Here is a 14,029-nt window from a genome sequence, read left to right as displayed (position 1 = left end):
TTCACCCGAAATATTACCCAGGACCCCGAATACAGCAGCCCCGAGGACCCAGTGTCTCCATACCTTGGACAGCAGGGATTTGACTTTGCATGGACAAAGGCAAGGGGACGGCGGGAACGCAGGACTACACTCCCACTAGGCTCGATCATGGATCATTGAGGGCCTGGTGGGTCTGGGCCAACCTCGATTCACGTCCTGTGGAGGTCTCTGCGGAGACCCATGCGAATACATTGGCCGTCGACGCGGCCAGCTCCATCGTGGTAGAGGCTGCTCAGCCAATCTGACCGCCTCCCGGGATCGGGGATTTCCGAGGGATCAACGTGATGAGATAGGGCTTTTCGGGGAAGACCCAAAGCACCAGGTCGATCAGACCAGACTGTCGGGTACGGGATACGGGAACCCGCTGCAGGAGAGTCACTGTATCTTGACCTCGCCAGGACAGTCGTGGCCCGTGTTCCGTCTCCGGGGCACACAAGTCTAGTTGGGGACGATGTCAGATGCCAGATTCTAGGACTTTTGTGAGCCACTGCACACCGTGGCAGGTAAAGTTGGCAGTTGCCAGGTTCCACTTTGGGACCTTCCAGCCCCGGCAGGTCTTACCGACCAATTATTGCTGCCCCCCTTGAGACTATACAGTACACGTCGCTTGCCCTAACTCGTTTTTGATCTTTGGATTTAAATTTTTTCCAATTTCAATTTTCCAAATTTTTTTAATTTTTTTTTTTTCCAATTTCGCCTTATGATTCCAAAAGGAAGGAGCTACCATTCCAATCAATACCCGTCGGGGTCTGAAGGGCGTGTCAACCCACACCATGAGCCGTTTCGGTCACATAGGGCTCGGATGCAGGGACACGCGGGAAGCTCGTGTCATACTGTACAGTTCCCCTCCAGGCCCCCGCTACCCAGCGCAATTGGGCTTACAGACTTTATTTACTGATGGCCTCCCCGGCGATTCCGTGAACGTTGCCTATTGCTACTTACTACCGAGGCCCCGTAGTAGATACCCTTACCTAGGGACTGTCCGAGGTCATCTTCCCATGAAATGTTCCATTCACTCGGTCTGCAGCACTGCTATACGCATTGCTTTATCTTGGCTAACCGTGTCATCCGTATAGTATGGGAAGTGGTGCCAGACCCGCGTGCAGCAAGAGACAACTTCACAGACGGTTCTGACCGCTCAACCACAAATTCCAACGTGAAATGGACTGCCGTGAACCATTCTTCGGCCCCTGATCCCCTGGAGCATGTCGGGCTCGGTCGAGGGAGCGCCGGCATGATATTTCCATACTTTCGTACTATACACTGTACAGTAGGTACCCACGGGCGTGGACACCTCAAAGCAAGGGGTCAATAAGGCCCACAATGAGGGCCCTGCACCCAGGTCGGACGAGCCGGTCCTGGTAAATGGACTGAAAGGTATTTTCTCAAAGGCCCCCGTAACGGCGAATACTTGAGGGCTACTTGGGATGATCCTTTTGACAGGAGGAAAGATCGACGCCACCGACACCATCAACACCTGAGGCGCGTCACAACGTGGATCAAATGACGTCATGGCTTACCACATCCGTTCCTGAGAGAAAAATCAACAGAAGCCACTAACCACACGCCGTCATTCTCCGTCGACCTTCGTTGATCCGGTGGACTCCAAATTTATGATACTCAAATGACACTGCCTCTTCAGCGTCCTGTGGCTTATGCCGACGCCGCTGATGCACGTTCCTGAAACTCGCCCTTCCCCTTCCCCGCCCCCCCTCCCTGCCTGAGCAGGATTGAGAGGAGTCTGATCCATTCGGAGCTCCTACCTCCGCATTCAGGGCAACGGAATCAAGACGCATCGAGTGACTCATACGCGCATTCCTTCACACGCTCCTGCAGCCCCCGCTCAGTCCCAATACCGAGACGAAAGGGTCTCCAATCGATATCCATGATCTGATCCGATCCGATCGGGGACGACGCGACGTGGAACGATACGATACCATATTTGCCCAGGGACGAAACATGCACAGCCACCACATATTACCAGTGTATCGCAGACAGTAGTAATGAATCCATGAAGATCATCGGAGATCATGCGGAGTCAGACGGCTCACTGGTCGATCTCTCGCCATGGCGTGGTCGCAGCAAGCCTCGGAGGGACTGGCTGGAAGCTCAATCGGGCAAGAGTGACTGCATAGATCAGCAAGGCTACGGACAGGAATGGGAAAAGACCCCCCTCGCCCCAGTGTCGGCCCATATCCCATGTTCCACCGCAAAACCACCGATTGTCGCCTGACTATGCCACAGTCGCCCGCGGAGATGCCGCTATTCTTGTAGACTGCAAGCCACGGCAGATAAACGCCACGGACCCATGCTCCTCTCCTTCTTTGGTAAGTGGGTATTGACTTACCTGTCAGCTGCCGGTGATGGGTGAGGCATTGGATTGAAGAAATTGCCACTACCAGGCAACGAGATAGCAGGCCCTCGTAGGGGTCATACTAGATCCCTAGCCAACGCCTTGCTTGCGTAGAGTAATGCGCTGTTCCACACTCGAACGTTGGTGGACAGTGGTGAACGGCATGAACAGAGCGCATAGAAAGATGGCAAAGAACACTCTGTTATCTTGTATGGTTAGTAAAGAATATGAAGGAGAAACTCGAAACCATTGAATTGAAGTCGAGCTAGCCGGCAGACTGTAGATTTCGTGGTCCCAAAACCCGTTCAAGAACAAAGACAATGGAGAAAGAAAAGAGGTGGGTATCGCGATATAAGATGCGGTCCCGCCCATGTTTAGAATTCTTTAGAGCAAGTGAAGTGGTAGAATGAAAAAAGACCCAAGGCCGACGCTTCCCTGTTCGGCATCACAAAGCCATACAAAAAAGAAGCCAAAGCTGTCGTCAAAAGGCACAAGAGAAAGGACAGTCAAGGGGGTTGTTCCTCCCTCTATGAAGAAACAAAGAGACAAAGCAAAAAGAAAGAAAGCCCGACTGCCTTTAATCGAAGTCAAAGCTCAAGCCGTACGCAAAGTAATCATCAAAGGGTAATGTTCATGCAAGTCTCATTAAGACAGATATAATTAGGGTGGTGGACGTTCCGACGAGGTGAAAGTTATCGGTCAATTCCAAGGGACGCCACCTTTCCTGCGAATCGAGCACCGGCGCTCCCTCGTTTGGAAAGCTTCTCCTTTTCTCTCTCCTTGCTGTCCAAAGAGCTCGATTGCTGTGACGAAGGCGAAGAATTACTGTCTTTGCCGGAGGCGCGGATGGTAGGTAAAGAACCTAAGCTGTCGGCAGCGCTGACCCTTCCACTGAGAGGACCCGGTGTAGGAGGCGTAAAGGCAGATGCTCGCGAAGTACGCTGACTGAGATAGAGCTGGGCTGCCGAGGAGAGGGAATGGAGGGCGGCTGCGGGGGAATGTCCGCGCCGTTCTGAACCAGCAGCTCGGCGATGGGGAAAGGGATCGCCTTGGGAGCTGGGCGAGAGGAAATAGGCGTAGTAGGGGTGGATCCGGGAGAGGCTGGGTCAGCAGCAGCGAGGGCCAGGAACACGGCATGAGTGTTGCGGGAGCGATCAGCCACGTTCGTGTTGGCGCGCAGAGCAATACCATAGAGCACGCCCTGGATATCATTCCGCTTGATCGAGGCAAGAAGAGTCTCATCAGGGGTCGCAAAGCGGGACCGCGGGGAAGGCAAGTGTTCAACGTAGGACCGGTCGACATACTTAGCAGAGATGAACTTCAATCGTTGCTCCCGCGTGGAGCTTGCGCTCGGTTTGACCGCCAGGTCCAACGTCGCCTCCCAGATCATATTGCTGACTCGGTTGCCAATTTGCACGAGAATTTCAACAATGTCATTTGAGAAGGAATGTACGTCTAGAGTGAGTGACCGAATCTTGGAAATGTGGGTTCCCAAGGACCTGTGGATGCCGCTGCACTCGATGCACAGGATAACTCCAAGGTTGATGGAGACCCATTCGACTTTCGAGGAAGAGCCACAATCGGCACACCATTTGTTCCCCTCGTCGGCATCACGTACAAGCTGAAGGAGGCGTGACGGGTTTTCTTCATAGCTGTTAATGTCGTGGTGTACATAAGTGGGTCGCGCACCGACTGTAGTCCGGCGATTGACACCCACACTGTTGCTGGAGCTGTTTGAATATCCGTGGTGACCCGACACCGATGAGCTTTTTCCTGTGAGAACGGACCCGATATCACGACCACTAGATTCGTCTTTAGACGGCAGAGGAGGAGGGGGCGGGCCGCGTCCTTCTACGGCACTCTGTAGCGCGTTGTTGATAGACCGGATCCAGTTGGCCATATCCTCCTCCGAAGTTGCTTGGTAGATACGCTTGAATTGAGGCGTAATCACTTCAAAGCAGAATCGTCGCTCTGCATTCCGAGCTTCGCGAACGGATGCCATGCGGAGATCGATAGGTTCCATGTGAAGATCTAGCTTTTGTTTCCAATTGCTATATTCCGAGAGTTTTCCTTGATCTAGCACAATCCAAAATCTGCGGTTTGAAGATCGTTAGCCTGCACTAAATTAGAGCACGGGTGTAATGACTTACTTGTGCCATGCCTGCTTGTTGATTCCTTTAGGATCCATGTGCGAACCCGGGCGGGACAGAGCCCACAGAAGACCCTCTTTCCGTTGCTGTCCCGCAGCTTGATGGGATTCAAGAGTGTCTCTTTCTTCAAGATCTCGAAAGCCTTTGAAGCGATTTTGGCTTGAGGCGCCTGCAGAGCCTGCGCTGGTTGTGGGGGCAGAAACACCGGTGGAAGAGCCAACGGATCCAGCGTTGGCTTGAGATGAAATAGACGAGCTGTTGCTGATGACGCCGCGCAGCTGGGATCCGGTGCTATCTGCTCGACCCAGTTCTGTATCAGTGGAGGCACCTCCACTAGCAGTGATGGTAGATGTTGCAGTCAAGGGCATCGGACCGGCCACGACATCGGGCTCCAGGTACGGATTACTGTTTTTCTCTAAAGCCCGGCGTTTTTCCTCACGCTCGGTGCGTTTGAACTGGAACTCCTTATCTGCCTGAGTCACCTCATGAATGAGAGCGTCAAGCTGGGGAACCATCTCATCAACCTTCTTAGCAGCCGCCAGGAAATTCTTGGCCTGGAAATCGGCATACTTAGTCAGATGAGAGAGGACCTCTTGCTCTTTACGGCCTCCATGAAGGTCCTGCATAAAGGAAGAGTAATCGAAGCGCTTCAGCTCAAAGTTCCGTCGCTTAACCTGATACTTCGAATCACTCTCGGCGCGCTTCTTTTCTTTGAGTGAGTCCTGTCTTTGACCCAAATAGCGACTGACGTACGCATAGTAGTCGCGACTTTCCTCATCAAATTCTTTCTTCTTCGATTCAGCTTGTTTGATATCGTTGTTGTATAGCTTGATAAGAGGCTCGATCACGAGCTTCTGCAGCTGGACTGTGTTGAGCTGCTCATAGTTTTGGATTTGTCGAGCAATCTTCTCGAAATAATGATCCAACGCTGGCTGAATGGCATTGGCGTTGGATGTAGAAGCATCGTTCAAGGAGCCCAAAAAGGCCTCCATGGCATCGTTGCAGGTCGCCTGCGCTTGCTGGGCAGCTTCAGCTTTCTTGAGGACCTTTTTTATTTTTGCGCGCATGTTTCCAGTCTTTTGCTCCAGTGCTTTCATCGTTGCGCGGAATAGTGGTCCATCTTCCACTCCACCCATGTCATCCACAGGGCGTGAATGTGGTAGGTCGACTTTGACAGGAGGTGGGGGCGGAGGTGCGGTTGGGGGAGGGGGAATATGCCATCTGCGCTTTCAGGCGGGGTAATCGATGGCACATGTTGATTCGAAACGATTTCGGTGTCGCTGAGATGGGAAATGGTGGACTGAGTGGAAGGAACGCGGCTGCGCGGTTGAGGAACAGGCAATTCTAGGTTCGGAGAGGATAGCTGGGGGCTGGGTAACAGGCGAATGGAGTTATGTACCCAAAAAGAGAAGTGCGCCAGAGTGTTCAGGCGGTTAGTCCTTTGATCATAGTCCAAGAAGCTGCAGCTGTTTCGCCAGCCGCCACCTTTGTCCTCCATTATCTTGGGAGGCTTCCACCTCCAGGACCATTCAAATGACACCGACGGGCTACCATCGGTCAAAAAGTCTCCAATGAGCTGGACATTGGAGTTATTTTGCAAGTTAGGGTTCGCGTGGAACTCTCGCGTGATCAAATTATCGAGTTCCTTCGAGTTGGATGCGTGGGCGAACGTGAGTCCCGTGAGATTTGTGTCGGCGACTTCTGGGAGCGAGGTCGATACGCCATTGACAGTTGATCCTGCGACATTGCCGGTTTTTGTCTGACGGAGGATGAAGGTGAAGTTGAAGATGAGTTCGTCTTCGTTGGAAAGTCGTAGCAAGAACGTAGGGGCTGAGGTTGACGAGGCGACGTCTGGGTCCTACGTTGTTGATCAAAAGATTAGTCTGGTACCACCACAGCCCCGCTTGGAGTATCTGTACCTGGATATATTCAATCGGACATTCGTCGCCCGCGTCTCGCTTTGCTATATATCGCACCGCAGGGAACGCGTTCGGGGACACGGTCAGCAGGCGGCGGCGGGAGTTGCTTATTGTGACCGATGCGATCGAGACTGCAAGAAAGAGTTCGTCAACCCGGGGGCTCCTCGAGGGAATCAGCTTTGACATACAGCGATTTTGGTCTTTGGAGAACAAGCTCCCTGCATCATCCAGGCGGCTGGCGACATTGCCCATGATGGCACCGGCAGACAGATCAGGTCACGGCGCGACAAGGAGGTTGATAAAGCACCGAGCCAATCGGCCATCGACAAGGTGCGCAGCAGTCAGATGGCCAGGGAGAGGAAGCAGAAGGAGAACGATCCGTCATTCAGTAAAAATGAGGCTGTTGTTGTGGAGGGGGAGGGGGTGGAGTCGAAGCTTGGGATCGATCGCGTTTGATTTGAAGAAGGGGGGGGGGGCGGATTCCCGGGGTCTGCTGCCTCCCTTTGCTCATGAGACTCTCACTAGGCGGCGCCAGACTCTGTTTCAAAGTATTTTAAGGAGCTAAAGTAGCTTTCATTTCCCTAATGCTCATTACATCTGAATCCTTTGCCAGCGCCTAACAAGCGGCTGGTGCAGCCGTCTTTGTTTCAGCCTCAGCGCTTTGCTCGGGTACTTGACTAGACGGATATTGATTGTCTGTGGGTCTAGTAGATAGGCGGCCTTGGCCATGGTACTGAGGTATAGCTCAATATGTTTGCTATTACTATATAGCGTTTATAACGTCTTTTTCTTAGAAGAAAATTTTTACTTCCGAAATTTCTGAAGGAAGAAGAGGACCGACGCTCAAGTGTCAATAGTAATCGTCTACCAAGGCCACGATTTGACCGAGCCTGAATAAGAGGCGACGAATTGTCTTCGATCGTAGTGTGAGTTGCCGCCCTCCCTCCCCCTCCTCCTCCCTTCGCTAGATATTAAAAAACAGAAAGAAAAGAAAGACGCCTTAAGTAGAGGTGCAGGAGATTATTTTTGAAGAAATCACAATAAGCGAGCAAAGTATTAGACGTCTTGGCCAGATACTGATAGGAGTTGAGCTGAATTGAAATAAATTATCAATAGGGCGCATCTCATTACTACCAAGGTAGAGCTGTAAGAAAGATATTATGTACACGAAAGTCACCTCTCCTCAACTCGCATCGTATCGCATTAAGCCCAATCGTGAACGTCGTGATGCTCGGTTCCAGTCCGAGAAAGTCAAGGTTGCAACGTGAAGGACGAAGATATTGTGAGAGTAGAACTGCGCAAGCTAAGCCGTTGAGCCAGCAGCTGGGTTAGTGGGAGCATCACGAATTTGGCCCGTCGAGATCGCCCGTTCACGTCCAGAGACGTAGCGGTGCTTTGAGCGATCAGGATGCCCATCAGCTTCAACCCACCTCATCATTTGTCCTTTCAGATCACGCATCTCGTGGATTTTTTTGGGTCATGTCTCCTCGTTCCTTAGTCTCGCCGCTACGCTCATTGAGTTCTTCCTCGTCCGAGCTGGAGATTGAGAGAGAGGAAGCACTGCTCTGCTGGAGGTACGTGACGAGGTGTCCCTGCTCTTTCTTGATGTTTCGCTGCTCCTCCTTCATCTGGCCCATTCGCTCAGCATCCGCCTGGCAGTCCAAAGTGGTGATATGAAGACCTGGAAAGTTCAAAGCGAGGAACTCCCTCAAAAGCGGCAATTTCTCAGCGTTGGGGCGGTAGGTCCCGCTGTCGTTGTCGATGAACAGCTCATAATCAGACGGTTCTGGTGAAACCTCCTGGATTTCTTCTTCGGCCTCGTCACCTTCTTCCACGGGGAAATTATTCTCTGCGTGTTCAGTATTGGACGGTGGACGCGATGTGAGAGAACGGCGCGAGCGACGATGCTTGCGCTGCCGCAAGAAGAATTCACCCGAATAGGCAATATAGATTGATACATCACTATGCATCGTGTGTTTGCTCAGCATGTCAATGCCAAATTCCTTGCCCGTTTCAGTAAAACGAAGCTGGCCATCCAGCGTCAGCACGTAGGTGAAAATTCGACCGCCCTGCCCATAGTGGGCAAACTCGAGGAACTTCTTCGAAAATTCCCGGCAAGGATGTGGGAAAGACCCATTGAGAGTACTGCGATCGAAATTATAGATCCGTTGGTGTTGGTGGTGTAGCGCCTTGTGCAGGATTCGACCCCTGAGGCTCTGCGCTTGAAACATGCCTGCCACAAATGGCTTGAACTCGACATATCGATGATAGAGCTCACAAGGGACGGGCCCCATGAGCTGGATTCGAATGGCTTGGAAGCTGATCAACGAGTATTAGCATGGGTCTGCTTACATGTTTTGACGCGGCGCAACATACTTGTATCGGCTAAGAGCCTTGCCGCTCCCTCCCTCACTTTGAACTTGATCTTTCGTACCCGTGAGTCGCCCGATAAGAGGCGAGAAATGCTTGAACCAGTGAAGCGGACCAACAGTATACATCTGGCCCCCGTTGTCTCCAGCTGTCTTGCCGAGGACCTCAATGCTCATGATCAAGAAAGACTCCTGATGATGACCCGTGGCAAACGCGGAGACGTTGGTGAAGACATAGACGCGCTTACTACCAAAACGCTTCTTGATATTGAACGACTTCTCCTTAAATCCCGGCCAATCCTCCGACAGATGTGGAACCTCGATGAATGCGATTCCCAGCTTATCGTCATGGTCGGCAGGGTCCTCGTCGTACACGTATGCTTTGAGCGTAAAGCCCGAGGCCGGCACGTTTGCAACGACCCAGTCGCTGTTCCACACCGGATTCAAATCCTTGCGCACAGTAGGAGTGCGAAAGCTTACAAGAGGGTCCTGCTTGTGGCGAGGAGGCAAGTCAACTAGGAGCTGCGCATAGACGTACGGGTCTGAAGAGAAGCTTGCAAAGTCCGCCATAGGCAGGCCATCGCCGCGGTGAAAGGTGAACTTGACAGTGTATCCTGACGGAGCCTGCGGAAGCGGAGTTGCATCGTAACCTCCGGCGGGTTTCGAGGGGTCAGGTCCCAGGCTCATTCGGTTTTGCAACTTGCCGGTCTTTTCGACAAGCTTGGGGCCATATCGGTCCACCGGATGGGATGCCATGGCTAAATGAGACACTGGAAGTTAAGGATCGAAGGAGCGCGAGATCATTATCTGGGAAGAGTATAGACCAGTGTAGAAAAATAATAATAATCAGAAGCGATGTTGACGGGTCAGGAGAGGGGAATTGGTGGGGAAAAGTGAAAGTGGCCGCGACTAAGCCAAGCTTCAGCCTTACCATCGACCCCGCCAGGCGACACAGTTTAAATATAGAACGATCGTTGGGTAGGGCATGATCTCATTTCCGCATCCTTGGTTTGCTATTGACTTGAAACGCTCGGTCCTATGGTTCTACGCTAAATTTGATAAGATCGACATTGGCATAGGGAGACTCTCGCGAGCCGTTCATGCACGAGGTGAGAATTTCGCATTGTAGCTATGTGAGATAAGGACACTGCAGTACATTAAAGATATTCGTGAGGTCATGTCGCGGGGTGGAGACACAAGGCGTGCGCAACTATTTCGCGTGCTCGGTGACGTCGAATGGTGGGGCAAAATCTCGGGTCAGAGGCTTGACGACTGTGGCGTACCATATCTAAGAACTTTCGAAAAGACCCCTAGGACCCACGGAAAAGGAACTGCATGTCTTCAGGGGTCAGTTTCTCAAGAGCCTCGCCCTGATCCTTGTTGATCGTGCCTCGGATCAGATTGGCCTTCTTTTCCTGGAGTTGAACGATTCGGGATTCAACCGAGTCTTCGATGGTCAAGCGGGTGATCACACAGGGCCGCTGCTGGCCAATACGGTGACTGCGATCCGCACTTTGCCATTCTGCTGCCGGGTTCCACCACCTGCATGAGAGTGTTAGCCGATATCTTTTCCCTACTCGATAGGAATACACTTACGGGTCCACGATGAACACTCGTGATGCCTCTGTCAAGTTTAGAGCCACACCGCCTGCCTTCAATGACACCAGGAATACCTCAACGTCCGCGTTGGTCATGAAGTGCTCGATGGACTTTTGCCGCTGAGCAGGCGTCATCGTCCCGTCCAGCATGACTGTATTGAACCCGGCATGGCGCAGGCGCCACTCCACAAGCTGCAGCATCGAGGTGAATTGCGAGAAAATAATCGACTTCGGTGTATGGCTCTTGCTTCTCTGGAGATAGAGCTCGTAGAGAAGCGTTTCAATCTTGGTCGACGACGTCCAATCCTCCATGAAGATTCGGTTGATAATCGAGTTCTTCTTGACGGATTCTCCGGACTGTTCGATCGTAGGCTGCTCCAGATCAATGGACAGAGGGATGTGGCACTGCGGACAATCCACAGTGGAGCCATCTTGGAAAGACTGAATGTAGTCCTTGGCACATTTGCGGCAGAACTCGTGATGGCAGCGAGACCGAATTGCATCTTCCGCCGGTTCGTCACAGACGCGACAGACGAGAACATTGAAGCCCGGCTGCACGTGCTTTTTCAGGATAAGATCTGGGTGGTTCGCTACTTGTCGCATTTGCATGATAAGACCGAAAATATTGGCATAGTTGTTCAACATGACACCGCGACTGACGTAAGTATCAAATTGCCGACTAGAGTTAGTCATGATACTCCGAGAGAAGTCATGTTCGATCTCGCCAAAGAATTCGTTGTGGATAGTAATTCTAGGACTGGAGTCAGCTTCAATTGTGAATGGTATATGAAAGTGACCGCACTCACCGTTTGGGTGGAAGCTCCATGGACGAGGTATGCTCTTGCTTCAATCGTCGAAGCATGATGTGGTCCGTGATGAGACGAAGCTTTGACAATCCCAACTTTCGCTCCTCTTGGGTTCTTCCCTCCGTGACTTGAAATAAGTATTAGCTACCGCATGGAGTTCAATCTCGTCAGACTGCACTCACTTGGATTGAGAATTTCCTTGTTGAATATCGAGATATGGTTAAAGCCCCTGGAGTGATTCTTAGTGCAAGAAAAAGATTTCGGTTGAAGAAGCAGCTTACGTGTGAGAGCACTCAGTGCAACGACCCTGCTTGTTTGCGGTCCACTGTAGCTGTGAACATGGGCACTGTTTGCAAAAATAGCTGGCAAAAGGGCGAACCTGCAAGAAGCGCAGTAGCGAAAAGAATTCGCCAATGCGGTTCTGTACAGGAGTGCCAGAGAGACACCATTTGAAAGAAGCCTTCAAAGCGAAACATGCCTTGGCAACTCCGGTGGTACGTTGCTAATAAAAATCAGCGCCGTGGTAACAATGATTATTCGGAACGGTAACTTACCTTGATGCTGTGCGCTTCGTCTAGGATAAGTCGGTGATAATAGATGGAATGGATGATACCTTTACAAGTCAAAAAATGCCGTAGGAGCTGAATTGTCTCGAGACTTACTGTCTTCCTTCACCGTTCCATTACCGCGAGTCCATCCTTTTTCTTGTTTGCGATGTATTGACTCCAAGCTCGAATCTACATACCCGTTTAGTACCATGATTCAGGATAATTGCAAATGGATCCAACATACATGATATCAGGATAACATCGTATTTTCGAATATCAGCCTGCGCAAGCTTTTTGACTTTGGAGTCTGAATTATGATAAACAAGAACTTTCAGCTTGCCATCCGTGTATTCCTGATTTCATAGTTAGTTAGGAAAATATGAAGATGCCGGGGGTATCCAACCTGAATCTCAGACACCCACTGCATCAGAGCGACTGGAGGTACGAGGACTAAAGTTGGGTTGGGCTGAGGGAAATCAGACATGATGAGAGAAACGGCCTGAATCGTTTTTCCCATGCCCATTTCATCACCTAGCAAACCGCCGCGGTAGTCCGTTTTCTCTTGTTCCATCATCCAATTCAGACCTTCCAATTGGAAAGGCTTCAACTTGCGTGTAATGGATTCGGGCTGTTTAGCTTGCTTGGCGGGGATGAGAGGTCTGGCCTTGAGATCATCCCACATGGTGAGAATAATCGGATGCTTTTTCTCCAATTTTTTCCGATCTGCTTGCATCTGAGGAGGATTTCAGTGAGTGTATAGATAATATCCAAAATTCAAAACTTACTCGGCGAGTTTTGCGCTGTTCTTCCCAGGTTGGCAATTCGTCCTCGCCGGCATTGATTTCAGGTGGGACGGGAACTCGAAGTCGTCGATTCTCTCGTTCTTCGCTTGCGGAAAAGAATTCATTTTCTGAATCTGAGCCCGAGGGTTGATAGACGACTTCCTCTTCGGTATCCACAGGTGTAATCCGATCCGATAGTTCACTCTCTGAAAATTCTGTGTCGGGAGGCATCGCGTCCAGCCTCTCTGCAAGACTTCGAGCTGAGTCCTCGAAATCGTCGAAGCCAGTTCGCTGCTTTTTGATACGTGGCTCTCCATACTCATCCATTTGGAGTGCACGCGCTAGTGCCTCATCGATGGCTTCTTGGTCTGTTTCCATAGCTGCCGCAGATCTTTTAGTGCCTCTGAGAGAAGTTCTTCTGGTGATAGTGTTTGATTGGAGACGTGCAACTCGTTCCGATGCATTAACGCGCTTCCGGGACTTTTTGATGTCTGATTCTGCGGCACCACCAACACTGGTTGCTGGCGTGCTCAGCCCGGTGGCTCCGTCGACAGACGTGCTCCCCAGAGAGCTCCGAGGCGAATCGGTGGGAGTGTCATCTTGCTTCGCAGGTATCACGACTTCGAAGTTTCCTGAGGCACGAGTTCTTGTCCTTCTCGACACTGGGCTCGGTCCATCGAAGCCACCGTCGGCTTCATCTTCGGAATCAGGGATGACGCGAGTTGTTCGAGATCGGGAAAGGGATGACCCACCCCGTCGCAGGGATACCGCTTGACGGAGGGGTGAAGAATGCTTTAATGACGCTGAACTTGACTGCACGTCATCCTCGGAGACGGGAGTTATGATGGCGCTAGGCCTCCTCATGCTGGAGATCTTTGACGCTTGTATAAAGTCACAGAAACTTCGCGGGATTTTGGGAGACGCGAGGAAAAATCAGAGAACTGCCAAAGACAATCTACTCAAGTTAGATAAGATGTTTCAAAGCAAAATCAATCAATCGGTTATTTGAACGGAGTGAGGGCTGTCCAATACTGGAAAGTTCGCTTGGGATGAGTCCTCGGAGTGGCGACACACGAATATGAAGGGTACCGAGGTTGGAGTGAGAATGATCGAAGCAACGAATGTGATGCCCGACAATATGAGCAATAAGAGGTCAACGATTTGAGACTGAACGATAGTGAGAGAGATCAGGGAAAGACCGGAGGTGAAAGGGGGGAAATCGTAGGAGCAGTCTGGAGGTCGGAAAAAGTGATTGATCCAGGTGCCTGAACCAAGAAAATTCTTCATTCGGACCCGATATTTGCCATCCCCAAGGGCATTATATCATTCCTCCCCTTGTCTCTACTGGGTGCGTGATCGTCATCGTCATCGAGATCGAGATCGAGATCGCGAATCGAGTGAATCGTCACTTATCTCACCTGATAAGAGCCTCGCGTTAAGTGAAACGCGAAACTGCCACGAGACT

The 14,029-nt window shown here is 51.3% G+C and overlaps 3 protein-coding genes across 3 annotated transcripts; all 3 read right to left on the bottom strand.

The window, feature by feature from the left end:
* Positions 1–3,254: 3,254 nt before the first annotated feature.
* On the bottom strand, positions 3,255–6,713 carry N7477_004777 (putative ARF GTPase activator (Csx2); the record flags this gene model as incomplete). Its single annotated transcript, XM_056966440.1, has 5 exons — positions 3,255–4,485; positions 4,543–5,768; positions 5,942–6,400; positions 6,462–6,592; positions 6,650–6,713. The coding sequence occupies 5 exons, from the start codon at positions 6,711–6,713 to the stop codon at positions 3,255–3,257; spliced, it is 3,111 nt and encodes a 1,036-aa protein (XP_056823221.1).
* A 1,199-nt stretch (positions 6,714–7,912) lies between these two features.
* N7477_004776 (C2 domain protein) lies at positions 7,913–9,586 on the bottom strand (the record flags this gene model as incomplete). Its single annotated transcript, XM_056966439.1, has 2 exons — positions 7,913–8,780; positions 8,814–9,586. The coding sequence occupies 2 exons, from the start codon at positions 9,584–9,586 to the stop codon at positions 7,913–7,915; spliced, it is 1,641 nt and encodes a 546-aa protein (XP_056823220.1).
* Positions 9,587–10,140: 554 nt separating this feature from the next.
* Positions 10,141–13,428, bottom strand: N7477_004775 (DNA repair protein RAD16; the record flags this gene model as incomplete). Its single annotated transcript, XM_056966438.1, has 10 exons — positions 10,141–10,372; positions 10,427–11,179; positions 11,235–11,361; positions 11,417–11,463; positions 11,516–11,736; positions 11,789–11,847; positions 11,897–11,971; positions 12,027–12,135; positions 12,186–12,515; positions 12,568–13,428. The coding sequence occupies 10 exons, from the start codon at positions 13,426–13,428 to the stop codon at positions 10,141–10,143; spliced, it is 2,814 nt and encodes a 937-aa protein (XP_056823219.1).
* Between the last annotated feature and the right edge of the window lie 601 nt (positions 13,429–14,029).

The sequence above is a fragment of the Penicillium maclennaniae genome (genome assembly GCF_028827695.1).
Source record: "Penicillium maclennaniae strain IBT 15551 chromosome Unknown utg000004l:1.0-3007600.0:1.0-3009580.0, whole genome shotgun sequence".
NCBI classification, from domain to species: Eukaryota; Fungi; Ascomycota; class Eurotiomycetes; order Eurotiales; family Aspergillaceae; genus Penicillium; species Penicillium maclennaniae.
Note: the sequence above shows the minus strand (reverse complement) of the source record. Positions and strands in the feature narration are given on the sequence as shown.